Raw genomic sequence first — 14,194 nt, forward strand, 5'->3', positions numbered from 1 at the left:
AGTCTCTCTCTCTGTGTGTGTTTTTAACATCAGGTTGGATAAATGAAGCCTTAAAATTTTAGCCCTAAACTTAAATTTAGGATTGAGCTGATGAAAGCAGTTCTTACTCAAGTGAGGGCAATACTTTCCTCAAATCTGCACTTACTTTTTAATTACTTCAGTCCATTTCCAATCATTATTTATTTTAGGATTTTGCACCATTCTTTGGTTTTGTTTCATTTTTTATGTGCATCATGATTTAGTCTATATTCTTGGCAGTTCAGTTAGTTTGTCCCATTAATTTATGACGATGTTATGCTGGCTTAACACCAAACCAGTTCTTTTGTGTGTTACTACTGTGGAAATTCCAGTTTGGGGGATTTTGTAGCTCCTGTTTTGGAAATACGATGTTTGATGTACTTATTGTTAAAAATTTAATAAAAATCATTTAAAAACAAACAAACAAGCCTCAGGGTGGTTTACAAAAAGAAAAGAAAACAGTAAGTTTATCGATAAAAAAACCAATTAAAAACAACAATTTAATACCTTCCCAAAATTTAAAATCAGCAGTAAGCTAAAACCAGACTAAAACACCCACCCACATTCTAGATGTCTGGTTGGGCTTGTCTAAACCAAAATGTTTTTAGCAGGTGCCAAAAGTGTACAATGAAGGCTGCTGACTGTTGTCAAGTGGCAGGCAGTTCCAAAGTGAAAAATCTGTTTCTTACAAATGCGGAACAGTTATATATGGAATTTTGACTTTGCTTTTTATTCATAATCTTTCATTCAGACATTTTGTGACCTTCTGTTTCAAAGCAGCTGATAAACCACTTAGAGATTCTTTTCCTTCTTTTTCTCTTGGAAATGTGAAACACAGAATGGAAACAATTTCTGTAAATAAAAATAAATGTGAATGGTGTTATGTCTGCCTGGCCATTAGCATCCCTCTGCCCCCTTTCTTCTCCCCCAGCACCTGCGTGGCCGGGCACCTGCAATGCGACGTGGACCCCTCGTGCCGCCTGGATGGGGGCTGGGGCCCCTGGGGGCCGTGGTCGCCCTGCAGCCAGAGCTGCGGGGAGGGAGCCGAGTTCCGATTCCGCGAGTGTGACCACCCAGCCCCCCAGAACGGAGGCAGGGGGTGCCTGGGCAGCAGGGAGCAGCAGAAAGCTTGCCAGAGCCAGCAAGATTGCCCAGGTGAGGAGAACGGGGGAAGATAATAATAATAATAATAATAATAATAATAATAATAATAATAATAATAATAATACTTTATTTATACCCCGCCCATGTGGCTGGGCCTCCCCAGGCACTCTGGGCTGCTCCCAACAGAATATTATTATTATTATTATTATTATTATTAATAATAATAATAATAATAATAATAATAATAATAATGTGATAAAAATAATAAAAAACGATATATTTTTAACTTTTCTGTTCTAAACTTTTAAAAATAATAATAAAAAATTCCTATTTTGCTACGTTTTCCCTCCTTCCCTCCCTCCTTCCCTTGACCTCTGCCCCCTCTGTCTCCTAACAGAGGAGGACGCCTGGGGCGACTGGTCCCCCTGGGAGCCCTGCAGTGTCTCCTGCGGAGGAGGAGAGCAAATGCGGATCCGCCGGTGCCGGGAGCCCGACTGCCAGGGCTTGTCCGCCCAGAGCAAGACCTGCAACACCCAAGTGTGCCTTGGTGAGTCTGTGGCTCCAGGGGCGTACGAAGGGGGGGGAGGGGGCAGGTCACCCCGGGCACCGCCCTGGGGTGAGGGTGACAAGATGGCCTGCTGCCTCCCCCCAGCTGTAGAGCATGGCTACTTTACCGGCTGCCACGCATGCGCAGTCCATAGGGATGTCTTGCATGCATCACCAGGCGACAGAAAGGGTTCCTCCGCCACTGGGTGGCTCCCCCCAATATTGAAACTCCCCACTTCTCTGAGGAGCGCAGACCGGCCCACTGTCTCCTCCCCAATCCAGCTTCTCCAGGCAGCGAGTTCCAAAGTTGCCTGGGAGGTGCTACCACCGAGAAGGCCCTGCTAGGCATCCCCACCAGGACCAGATTTAGGTTTGATGAGGCCCTGAGCTGCTGAAGGTAACGGGGCCCTTTCTATGTCCAGCTGTCCTTTGTCAGCAACAAATTGTTGCTGTTTTTTGTGTGTTGAATATATACTATATGGTCATTTATGGACCTCATAGGCATCTCAAGCCATGTGCACATCACAAAATATGCATTATATCAAAGTAATTGCTGAACTGAAATACAATTAAGAAGAAGTATATTAATAGTGAAATAATTACTAAGCTCTAACTTAATTTTTTTTTCATAACGAACTTAATAATGCAAACACATTGGCATTTGGCAAGAGCGAAAGTTCCTTTACAAACACCATTTACAAAGACTCAGCCTCTAGTCTCTATAAAGTCCTATAACATGAAATAATAATAGGTGTAAATATATGATGCCAACTACTAATAATTATAAATAGCAGAATGTAGGCACCCTATATATAGAAAGGAGCAAACCAGTGATATCTGAGGGAGCAGACTAGCAGGCGGGGGCCAGGACTTAAACCATAGGAGCTGACACAACACAAAACACTGTTGCTGTAGGTGGGTTTTATTCTATTTGTTTTTTATCTTATATTTTGGAAATGCACATCCAGGGTTTTTTTCCTTTAATTTTTTGGGGGGCCCCAAGAGAGTGGGGCCCTAAGCTGTAGCTTGTTCAGCTTATACATAAATCCGGCACTGGACCTCCCCAAGGGACCGAGAGAAGGGCCTCTGGTCACTGCTGCGATCCTTCTCCCATCCTCTCAGAGGTCGGCTGCCCGGTGGGACGTCTGTACCGGGAATGCCTGCAGGAAGAGGGCTGCCCCTACAGCTGCGCCCATCTCACCCGCCAGATGGACTGCTTCTCGGACGGCTGCGAGGAAGGGTGCCACTGCCCCGTGGGCACCTACCAGCACGAAGGAGCCTGCGTCCAGGTGGGGAGCTCTGAGCTTCTCTGTCTCTCTCTGTCCGTCTGATGGTGGAGGTAGAACATAGCCGTTGTGCTCCACCGCTGAGCAAAAGCCCTTCCCCCAAAACTGCTGTCTGTGCTGAGGAAGGCTGAGTTTTTGCACACAACTAATAATACTAATAGGGAAGCGGATGGCGCTGTGGGTTAAACCACAGAGCCTAGAGCTTGCCGATCAGAAGGTTGCCGGTTCAAATCCTGTGACGGGATGAGCTCCCGTTGCTCGGTCCCTGCTCCTGCCAACCTAGCAGTTCGAAAGCACCTCAAAGTGCAAGTAGATAAATAGGTACCGCTCCGGCGGTAAGGTAAACGGCGTTTCCGTGCGCTGCTCTGGTTTCGCCAGAAGCGGCTTAGTCCTGCTGACCACATGACCCGGAAGCTGTACGCCGGCTCCCTTGGCCAATAAAGCGAGATGAGCGCCGCAACCCCAGAGTCGGCCACGACTGGACCTAATGGTCAGGGGTCCCTTTACCTTTACTTTTAATAATACTAATACTAGTACTAATAATAATAATAATTTATTATTTATACCCTGCCCACCTGGCTGGGTTTCCCCAGTCACTCTGGGTGGCTCCCAACAGAAATAATATAACAACAACAGGTTGATTTGAATATGTTATTATTGAATATGTATATTATTGAATATTGTATACCCAATGTATCAGCCGCCTGGGGGTTTCACTGTTTGTGTTTTGGTGGTTGGTAAAAAATAATATATATTAAACAACAACAACAATGCAATAAAACAACAGACATTAAAAGCTTCCCTAAAGAGGGTTGCCTTCAGATGTCTTCTAAGTGTCAGGTAGTTGTTTATATCTTTGATATCTGGTGGGAGGGCGTTCCACAGGGCGGGCGCCACCACCGAGAAGGCCCTCTGCCTGGTTCCCTGTAACCTCGCTTCTCCCAGGGAGGGATTTGCCAGAAGGCCCTCAGAGCTGGATCTCGGTGTGCTTTGGAGTGGTTTAATAATAATAATTTCTACACAACAAATTATTAACATAAATCATCTCCATTATTTCCCTGCCCCTTTTTTTCTCCCTCCGCCAAAACTTCTCTCAGTTCCTCTCTCTGATTTCTCAACTTTCTCAAAACCTGCCAAGGAGTCCAGTTTATTTTGTTGTTGTTTTAAGTACCCGTATTTTTCGCTCTATAACACGCACCAGACCATAACCAGACCGTAGTTTTTAGAGGAGGAAAATCCGTAGGCATGCCACCCATAGGCATTCGCTCCATAACACGCACAGACATTTCCCCTTACTTTCTAGGAGGAAAAATGTGAGTGTTATGGTGCAAAAAATACGGTAATTTGTAAAAAGTTCCCATTCTTCTTTAAAGTCACAGTTGTCCTTATCTCTCAATTTGCATGTCAGTTTCGACAGTTCTGCACAGTTCATCCATTTCTCTTCCCACTGTTCTTTTGTCGGGGCTTCTTCATTCTTCCATCCTTGTGCTATCAAAACTCTTGCAGCTGTTGTAGCGTATTGTAATGAGTGTGGGGTTGCTCGTGCGTAAGTTACCGCCACTCCTGGCTGTGTTGCCTTGTTAAACCTTTCTGTCTGGACAGCCTTTCACTTCGTGGCTGCCTCAGTCACTAGCAGAATCCGTCAGTGGTCGTTTCTTAAACCTTTTCCAACATAAAAGTTGTTTGACGCCAAGTCTCCTCCTACTCTCCCTGCGCGGAAGTCTTCTGCGCAGGGAGGGTGTGGGTAGCGGAGGACCCGTGCTCTCCCCGCTGGTGTCCGGTGAAGAGTCCTGGAGCCCTCTCTCCGATTCCCCCATCTGCCCCCCTTTATCCCTGGTGTTGCGCTGATCTCCTTCCCCATCTGCGGAGCTGCCTCTCTCCCTGCTGGGCCCTTCTCCAGCATCATTTGAGAGCCTTCCCTCCGCCTCTAGCTCCGATGTCAGTTCCCTGACACGTATAGTTCCTTATTTTCCTTGGCAGGTCTTGTCCTACAATCCCTAACAAAAATGCTTCTGGGTTTTTTTTTACAAATGTCATTTTAAACATTTTCTTCAGCTCATTATATATCATTTTTTAAATTCCTCTGCATTCCCACCACATATGATAAAAGGTCCCTTCCTTTTCTTTACATTTCCAGCATATTATTTGACCCGGTTTTATACATTCTTGCTATCTGTACTGGTGTTACATGCCATCTATACATCATTTTCATGTAGTTTTCTTGAAAAGAGAACAATCTGTAAATTGACCTCTTTACAAGTCCCCTCTCTTTCTCTTTCTCTCTGCTTTAGGAGTGCCCCTGCATCCTGACCGAAGACGCCCTCAAGATGTTCTGGAACCACTCCTCGGATCCCAGCCCCCCTCTGGGCATCCTCACAGCCCAGGGTCAGCGACTCTCCCTGGGAGAAGAAGTTGCCCCAAATACCACCATCTATTCTGCCTGCAGCAACTGGTGAGCTCGGCCAGATTTCAACCGTTCCCTCCATGCCCAGCTCACAGGCAAAGCCTCACCTGTGCCACTGCGGCCTGAAAGACAAGCGGAAAGTGTCTCATCCCACGCGTGGCTGCCCCCCTGGCATGCCAGCTGCGCACCCAGCTTATGATTTTTTTCTTATTATTTGTATATTTGGAACAGATTTTATATATAGATATACAGTCATACCTCGGGTTACAGATGCTTCAGGTTGCATTTTTTTTGGGTTACGGACAGCCGAAACCTGGAAGTACCGGAACGAGTTACTTCTGGGTTTCAGCAGTCACACATACTCAGAAGCACCAAATCGCAACCCCCACGTGCGCAGACACGGGTTGCAAACGCTGCGGGTTGCAAACGTGCATCACGCATGGATCACGTTCTCAACCCAAGCGTCCACTGTAGTTTAATTCGATTAATGGTGAATAGTCTTCTTTTTATCTGTAAGCTACCTTGAGCCCAGCAGGGGGGGGGAGATGGTTTATAAATAAATATTAAGCTTTTTAAATTATTATTAAGCTATTTTTATTACCGTAGATTCCGACGTATAAGACGACTTTTTAACCCCAGAAAAGAGGTTAAAAAGTCGGGGGTCGTCTTATATGCCGGGTAATAATTCCAGCTGCTGGTTGCAGTGGCGTAGCGTGGCTTGTCAGCACCCGGGGCAAGGCAAGTAATTTGCGCCCCCTAACCCGTGGATTTGCGCCCCCTAACCCTAACCCCCGGCCCCCCCTGCACCCCCCACGCTACACCACTGTTTCCTGGCAGTTTTATTCTCTTGGCAAACCGCTTTTGTAGCTGTCAAGCGGTTTATAAATTTTAGGATTTTTTTTTTTAAAGGGCATTTTCAGAAAAAGCTGCTCGTGGCTCTCAGCTGTTCCCTCTCAGCTGCTCGCTCCTAGTTTGTGGGAGGGTGGATTTAAGGCGTGACGGGGGGGGGTGCGTGCGAAGAAGGGCAACCTCTCCCCACTCCGCCGCTTTGCTCCACCCTGGCAGGCAGGCTGGCAGGCTGGCTACACGCGACGCGCTCGGAGAGGGCCTCCGGATCGTCCCCCGGGCTGGGCAAGGGCTCGTTCTCACGCAGCGGCTGTTGCGCAGCCTCGCCGCCGCCGCCGCCCTTGCTCCTTCGCGTGCGGGGAAAGGCCGCCGGCAGCCCTGGGAGCGCCTCCCTCCGCGCCTTCACACGCAGCTGTGCCAGCCCAGCAGGCGGCTCCCATCCTCCCCGAGCCCCGGCCGGGCTAGCGGGGGTTGTGAGCCACCTGCAGGGAGCCGGGGGTCCTAGCAGGCTCCCTCGGAAGGTGGAGCGGGGCCCTCCTTCGCTGGAGGTTGGATGGCCAGCTGCGAGGAATTCTTAGCAGGCTCGCTCCACCTCCTCCTCCTCCCGACTTTGCAAGGAATTAGCAGGCTCGCTCCACCTCCTCCTCCTCCCGACTTTGCTGCTGCTGCTGCTCGGCTTTTTTCCTCTACCGACGGCACGCTGTGCCTTGGAGAGGTTCCCGCTTCCTTGAGGGGGGCCGGCCAAACGCGCCCCCCAAAATGTTGCGCCCGGTGCGGCTGGCACCCCTGGCACCCCCCACGCTACGCCACTGGCTGGTTGCATGTTTGCCATCAGCGTTCACATTTGTGTAGCATCCCAAGAGGCTGCCTTATACAGTGGTACCTTGGTTCTCAGACTTAATCCCTTCCGGAAGTCCGTTCCAAAACCAAAGCGTTCCAAAGCCAAGGTGCACTTTCCCGTAGGAAGTAATTCAAAATGGATTAATCCATTCCAGACTTTTAAAAACAACTCCCAAAACAGCAATTTAACATGGATTTTACTGTCTAACGAGACCACTGACCCATAAAACGAAAGCAAGAATCAATGCACTGTACTATAAAATAAATAAGACAGTATTGTAGATGATAAAAATGATAATTAATTTTTCTTACTGCACTGATGATAGTCATTGTTTGGATGGGGGTATTCTATCCGTTTCCGCAGTCACACAATCAGTCAGTCAGTAGCTGAACTGGGTTCCACACAGTCACAAAAACAATGAACCGAAAAAGCCTCAGAAACAAAAAATGCAAAATAAACAGCAAAAACAAAAGCGCCAAACTTAATCCATTCCGGAAGTCCATTTGACTTCCGAAGTGTTCAAAAACCAAGGCGCAGCTTCTGATTTGGTGCAGACGCCCCAGAAACAATAGCCGACAGCCACCCTAAAAAACGTTTGAAACCGGAAAACTTACTTTCAGGTTTTTGGCATTTGGGAACCAAAGCGTTTGAGAACCAAGGGACTACTGTATTGAGTCAGATTATGGCTCTGTCTGGTCCACTGCAGTTCTCCAGGCAGTGAGGAGCCTTTTCCCATCCTTACCTGGAGATACCCTTGAGGATTATCATAGAAATTTTGGAAGGGGACCCATAGGGCTCATCTAGACCAACCCCTGCAAACGCAGGAATCGCAACTGACTTTGAGACTCTTCCTGACTGTTGCATCTCCTCCGTTCAGCTCCTGCCGCAACGGGGAGCTGGTCTGCGCTTTCTCCCGCTGCCCCGTGGATGGGGGCTTCTCAGCCTGGAGCCCGTGGGCCCCCTGCTCCTTAACCTGCGGGGGGCTGGGGAACATGACCAGGACAAGAGAGTGCACCAACCCCAAGCCTGCCAACGGCGGGAAGGGCTGCGCCGGCCCCCGGGTGGACATCAAGTACTGCCAGACGCTGGATTGCCAAGGTAAGAGGGCAGAGTCAGGAGCAAAGTAATAATAATAATAATAATAGATGTTAATGGAATGTAAATGGGTAAAATTGATGGTAAATGCAGCCAGACAGGTTATAGCGAGTACTTGGAAAAATGGAGAAGAGCTAGGGGTGAACCAATGGAGGGGAAAATTGAAAAATATTATAATCTTAGAATATCTAACTGTGAAGATATATAAAATGAAAGGGTTTAAGGTCAGTGAGAAGGAGGAAGATTGAATTATTTGGGCAGGTTTGAACAATTTGGGGCAATTAAAATGTTAAAAGTTAAATAAACCTTGTGGAGGGAGGAGTGTTAAGATATATAGAATTGTACTTATGGTTGATTTGAATATGTTATTGATTATGTATACCCAATGTATCAGCCGCCCGGGGGGGTCTCACTGTTTGCTTTTTGGTTGTTGGTAAAAAAAACCAACAACAATAAAGGAAGGCTGGAAAATAATAATAATAATAATAATAATAATAATAATAATAATAATAATAATAATAATTGTACCCTGCCCATCTAGCTGAGTTTCCCCAGCCACTCTGGGAAGCTCCCAACAGGATATTTTAAAAATGATAAAAGATCAAACATTAAAAGCTTCCCGACACAGGGTTGCCTTCAGATGTCTTATAAAAGTCAGATAGTTGTTTATATCCTTGACATCCAATGGGAGGGTGTTCCACAAGAGAGTGCCACCACCGAGAAGGCCCTCTGCCTGGTTCCCTGTAACCTCACTTCTCGCAGGGAGGGAACCGCCAGAAGGCCCTCAGCGCTGGACCTCCATGTCCGGGCTAAACGGTGGGGGTGGAGACGCTCCTTCAGGTCTACTGGGGAATTCCAGCCAGATAGGTGGGGTATAAATCATAAAATTATTATTATTTATTATTACTTCTTATTATTATTCGCTCTGCCCAACGGCACGCAGCCGGTCAGGGTCCCAGCTGTCTGGCCACTGGTTTTGCCACAGATCATCGCCCTGTGGTGACACAGAGGCGGGTTTTTCCACCGGTGGTACCTGCATGATGGTGGAGACATGAGGAAACCTGTGCATAGCTGTCAACTTTTCCCTTTTCTTGCGAGGAATCCTATGCGGAATAAAGGAATTTCCCTTAAAAAAAGGGAAACGTTGACAGCTATGAACCTGTGAAAAAAGCCAATGCAAAAAAAAGCCAATGCAATTCTGGGCTGCATCAATAGGAGTATAGCATCTAGATCAAGGGAAGTAATAGTGCCACTGTATTCTGCTCTGGTCAGACCTCACCTGGAGTACTGTGTCCAGTTCTGGGCACCACAATTCAAGAAGGACACTGGCAAACTGGAACGTGTCCAGAGGAGGGCAACCAAAATGGTCAAAGGCCTGGAAACGATGCCTTATGAGGAACGGCTAAGGGAGCTGGGCATGTTTAGCCTGGAGAAGAGGAGGTTAAGGGGTGATATGATAGCCATGTTCAAATATATAAAAGGATGTCACATAGAGGAGGGAGAAAGGTTGTTTTCTGCTGCTCCAGAGAAGCGGACACGGAGCAATGGATCCAAACTACAAGAAAGAAGATTCCACCTAAACATTAGGAAGAACTTCCTGACAGTAAGAGCTGTTTGACAGTGGAATTTGCTGCCAAGGAGTGTGGTGGAGTCTCCTCCTTTGGAGGTCTTTAAGCAGAGGCTTGACAACCATATGTCAGGAGTGCTCTGATGGTGTTTCCTGCTTGGCAGGGGGTTGGACTCGATGGCCCTTGTGGTCTCTTCCAACTCTATGATTCTATGATTCTATGACTGCCACCATTGGTTAACCCCAGCATGTTCTTTTTCCTCCTTTTTCACAGCGGTGGCTGGACCCACAAAACAGCCCGTCTCTGTCGTCCCAGGTAAGGGGGTGGGGAGAGGAACGGGGAGGACCCAAAATCTGGTTGAGAAGCCCTCTCCTCGGCCTGTTCCCTTTGGGGGGAGGCAGAGGAACCCCACCCCACCCGGAAAGCCAAGCTGCTCCTCTGCCCCACTCTCCAGGCTCCGAGGAGGACAGCTTCACCCCTTGGTCATCCTGGACGCCTTGCTCCAAAACCTGCAGCGACCCCGACCTGCCGGCCCTCAAGACCCGCATGCGCCTCTGCCGAGGGTGGGCCAACTGCACGGGGGACTCCTTCCAGGAGCGAGAGTGCAACCTGCCCCAGTGCACAGGTGAGGGACCCAGAGCCAGCCGCCCAGGGGGGCTGGGAGCAACCCAGCCAAATGGGCAGGGTACAAATAATGAAATTATTGTTGTAATTATTAGGGGCTCACAGCCAGCGGTTAGTGGGTGGGCTGAAATAACACAGGAAGACCTTCCCCAACAGGTGCAAAGTGATGCTCAACTAGGGCAAAGAATCTTAATTTCTCGCGGGGTCTGAACTGGAAGTGATGGACCGGGAACGAGACCTTTGGGGTCAGGGTGGAGAGCCCAATAAAGAGGTTGACACAGTGTGAAAAGAGCAGATAAAAAGAGATCCATCGTCACGCAGCTCACTGTTAAACTGTGGAACTCCCTCCCACAGTGCCCACCGACCTGTTGTTGTTGTTGTTTAGTCGTTTAGTTGTGTCCGCCTCTTCGTGACCCCCTGGACCAGAGCACGCCAGGCACTCCTATCTTCCACTGCCCCCCACAATTTGGTCAAACTCATGTTTGTGGCTTCGAGAACACTGTCCCACCATCTCGTCCTCTGTTGTTCCCTTCTCCTTGTGCCCTCCATCTTTCCCAAAATCAGGATATTTTCCAGGGAGTCTTCTCTTCTCCTGAGGTGGCCAAAGTCTTGGAGCCTCAGCTTCAGGATCTGTCCTTCCAGTGAGCACTCAGGGCTGATTTCCTTCAGAATGGAGAGGTTTGATCTTCTTGCAGTCCATGGGACTCTCAAGAGTCTCCTCCAGCACCAGAATTCAAAGGCAACAATTATTTGGCGATTTCCTTCTTTATGGTCCAGCTCTCACTTCCATACATCACTACCGACCTAGATGGCTTGAAAAGAGGATTAGGCCAATTCACGGAGGGTCAGCAATGGCCACTAGCCAGGACGGCTGCACTCTGCCTCAACAGCTGGAGGCAGCGATGCTTCTGAATTCCGCTTGCTGGAAACCACAGGAGAGGAGAGTAGGGCCTTGTGTTCGAATCCTGCTTGCGGGTTTCCCATAATGGGCATCTGCTTGGCCACTGGGAGAAGGGGATTCTGGTCCAGGTGTGTGCTTGGCCTGATCCAGCAGCAGGTTCTTTTAAAGGCAATGGCTCAGAACGACCCTCTGCCTTTTTCGGCTGCCCCCTGCAGACGCCCCCCTGTGCCAGGGCGAGGAGTGCCTGGGCCTGAACTGCACTTGGAACGCCTGGTCTCCCTGGAGCGCATGTTCCCGCAGCTGTGGGGTCGGGCAGCAGCAGCGCCTGCGGACCTACAACCCGCCGGGGCAAGGAGGGCACTGGTGCCAAGATATCTTGACGGCCAACGCGGAGCGGCAGTTCTGCAACCTGCAGGCTTGCAAAGGTAGGAGTCGCACGCAGGTCCCGCTTGGGGCTCGCTGGCTTCTGTCTCCCCTCCGAGTTCTCCATGGCATAGAGAAAGTGGGCAGAGAAAGGCCTTTTTGTTAGGATGTAGTTCTGTTCCACCTTAAAAGGAACAGGCATGTGTGGGAGCCATGAAGTCATGGCAAAGGCTTGTAGCGCCACCTGGTGCCTCGCTGACCTCGGTGACCTGCAAGGCCGTGCCTTGCAGTGTATTAAGTGCATAACCTTATATGGCAATGGGTGGGTTAAAGCCATGACCGGATGTAGGTAACGTGAGACATTGGCAAACGGCCATGCGAGAGGAGAGAACAAAGGATAATAAAAGATACCGGAGAGGAGAGAAGTTCGAAAGGAGCTGCTCATACCATCCTGAAAATATTGCTGGCTCTCTGTGTCTTTATTTTATGCTAAACTGCGCCATTTGTGACGGCTGGCTTCCGTCAGGCATGACTCTTGTGTGTCTCATGCCTGTTTACTTCCAGCACAGCCTGCTGGGAACTTCCGTTTGTATATTGCTTTTGCTATCTTGATGTGTGCTTGGACATACAGGGATGCAGACATGTTTTTCCTTTGTTCCTGAACTATGCTGAATAAACGCTTGTAAATAATGCTTACACATGTCTCTGTCCGCCACTTCCGTTGTGAGAAGTTATTCACTCTGCTGATAAAAGCGAGCTCAAGTCTTCTGAAGGCTTCTGAGGATTGTGTCACTGTTTGATGCTGTTCTGAAGACTGGAGATCACCCGGCTGCCGGCCTGTGGCTGGAGCCAGCTGGGGGCCTGCCAAACGCCCCCGTCTCCCCGGACACATCCCAACACTTTTCACCCTCATCACGCTATAACAACATTGCTAGACTGTGGAACTCCCTGCCACAGGGATGGCCACCAGCACAGCTGGTTTTAAAAGAGGATTAGGCAAATTCATGGAGGAGGAGGAGAGAGCGAAGGAAGGCTACTAGCCAGGCTAGTCGTAGGCAGAAATGCTTCTGAAGACCCCAGGAAACCCCAGAAGGAGAGGGCTACTCTAGTGCCCGGATCCTGTTTGCAGGTTTCCAACGATGGGCATCTGGCTGGTCCCTGTGAGAACAGGATGAGGCACCAGATGAGCCATCGGCCTGCTCCAGCCAGGTCTCCTTATGTTGTTAAGAGTGAAACCTCCAGCACCAGAGGCAGTCTATCTTGATTCCTAGGTTCCTATGGGTATTTCCCCCAGGGAAGTTCAGGGGCAGAGCTAACAGGCAGGACCCCTCTCTGGCAATTCTCCACAATCCAGCCTCTGGGAACGAGACCTCCAAACATCCCGGTGCAGTGGTTAGAGAGCGTCAGACCAGGACCTGCGTGACCAGGGTTCAAATCCCCCTCACCCGGCTGTGACGCCTCGGGTCATTTACTCCCTCTCACCCCTGCCTCCCTCGCAGACCGTTGTGAGGATGCAGAGGAGAAGCTGAGTGTGCCAAAATAAAGGAACAAAACACAATATCCTGTGGCAAGGAGTTCCGAAGTTGGGTGCATCAGCATTTGTTGGGATGTGGAGGGGAGGGTGAGGAATGGCTCAGAGCCTGCCCCAGAAATTAGCTGAGTGTCCGGCCCCCTTTGCATGTCCATCCGGCCCCCCTGGGCAGCCCCCCTCTCAGCCCCCCTCCCTCGTCTCTCCCCTCTGCAGTGGACGGTGCCTGGTCCAAGTGGAGCCCCTGGTCGTGGTGCGACCGCCTCTGTGGTGGGGGGCGCTCGTCGCGGACGAGAATGTGCACCAGCCCCCCGCCCAAGAATGGAGGGCGCCACTGCCCCGGGGAGAAGTACCAAGTGCGAGTCTGCAACGCCAAACCCTGCGGTAAGTTGGGGGGGAGAGGAGAGGTCTTTCCCCCCAAAGTCTGCTCCCCAGTTGCCCCCAACTCCCCTCCCTGGACCACAGCAAGATAACAGGCGGCTCTCTCCCAGCAGAGGAGGGCTGCCCCCCAGAGATGCTCATGGTGGGCTGCGCCAATGAATGCCCACGCCACTGCTGGGACCTCCAGGAGGGCATCGCCTGCCAGGACGGGGAGGTCTGCGAGCCTGGCTGCCGGTGCCCGGAGGGTAAGCAGTGTTCTTTTGTGTGCTCCACGGTGCAATTAAACATAGGGGACTATCCCCCAATTGTTCTTTCCTTTTTATTTATTTTGTAAATTTCATACGCCGCTGGGTAGTAGGAAAAAACTTCACGGCGGTCTGAAAAAAAAAGAAAAAGATAAACCATCGAGGGAAATTTGCAGCAACGGTTTAAAAATGGGCAAAAAGTTAAAATGCTAAAACAGGTTGGAATTCTAATCCGCTTTCTAAGAATCTCAGCAGGGTCACCTGAACAATAATGTTTTGAGCAGGCGCCGTAAAGAGCACAATGAAGCCGCCTGCCTGATCATCAAGAGGCAGGGAGTTCCCAAGGGCACACTAAAAGATCAAGTTGCTACAAATGCAGAACGGGGGTTCTGTGTAACGATGCGAGTTCTGCAGATCAGGCAGGCGCATGGGCACTAAAGCGAT

General features: G+C 49.6%; 1 protein-coding gene across 1 annotated transcript in view; it reads left to right on the top strand.

The window, feature by feature from the left end:
• The window catches only part of LOC308569488 (SCO-spondin-like), a 198,326-nt gene that overhangs the window by 143,920 nt on the left and 40,212 nt on the right, over positions 1 to 14,194 (top strand). The window contains exons 79-88 of the mRNA XM_081163402.1: positions 950 to 1,173; positions 1,520 to 1,669; positions 2,791 to 2,957; positions 5,246 to 5,406; positions 7,923 to 8,143; positions 9,982 to 10,023; positions 10,163 to 10,333; positions 11,449 to 11,658; positions 13,341 to 13,508; positions 13,619 to 13,750. Of these exons, the coding sequence (XP_081019528.1) occupies positions 950 to 1,173; positions 1,520 to 1,669; positions 2,791 to 2,957; positions 5,246 to 5,406; positions 7,923 to 8,143; positions 9,982 to 10,023; positions 10,163 to 10,333; positions 11,449 to 11,658; positions 13,341 to 13,508; positions 13,619 to 13,750 (1,646 nt within the window). The remainder of the gene's footprint in view (positions 1 to 949; positions 1,174 to 1,519; positions 1,670 to 2,790; positions 2,958 to 5,245; positions 5,407 to 7,922; positions 8,144 to 9,981; positions 10,024 to 10,162; positions 10,334 to 11,448; positions 11,659 to 13,340; positions 13,509 to 13,618; positions 13,751 to 14,194) is intronic.

The sequence above is a fragment of the Podarcis bocagei genome (genome assembly GCF_964188305.1).
Source record: "Podarcis bocagei genome assembly, chromosome: 12".
Classification (NCBI taxonomy): domain Eukaryota; kingdom Metazoa; phylum Chordata; class Lepidosauria; order Squamata; family Lacertidae; genus Podarcis; species Podarcis bocagei.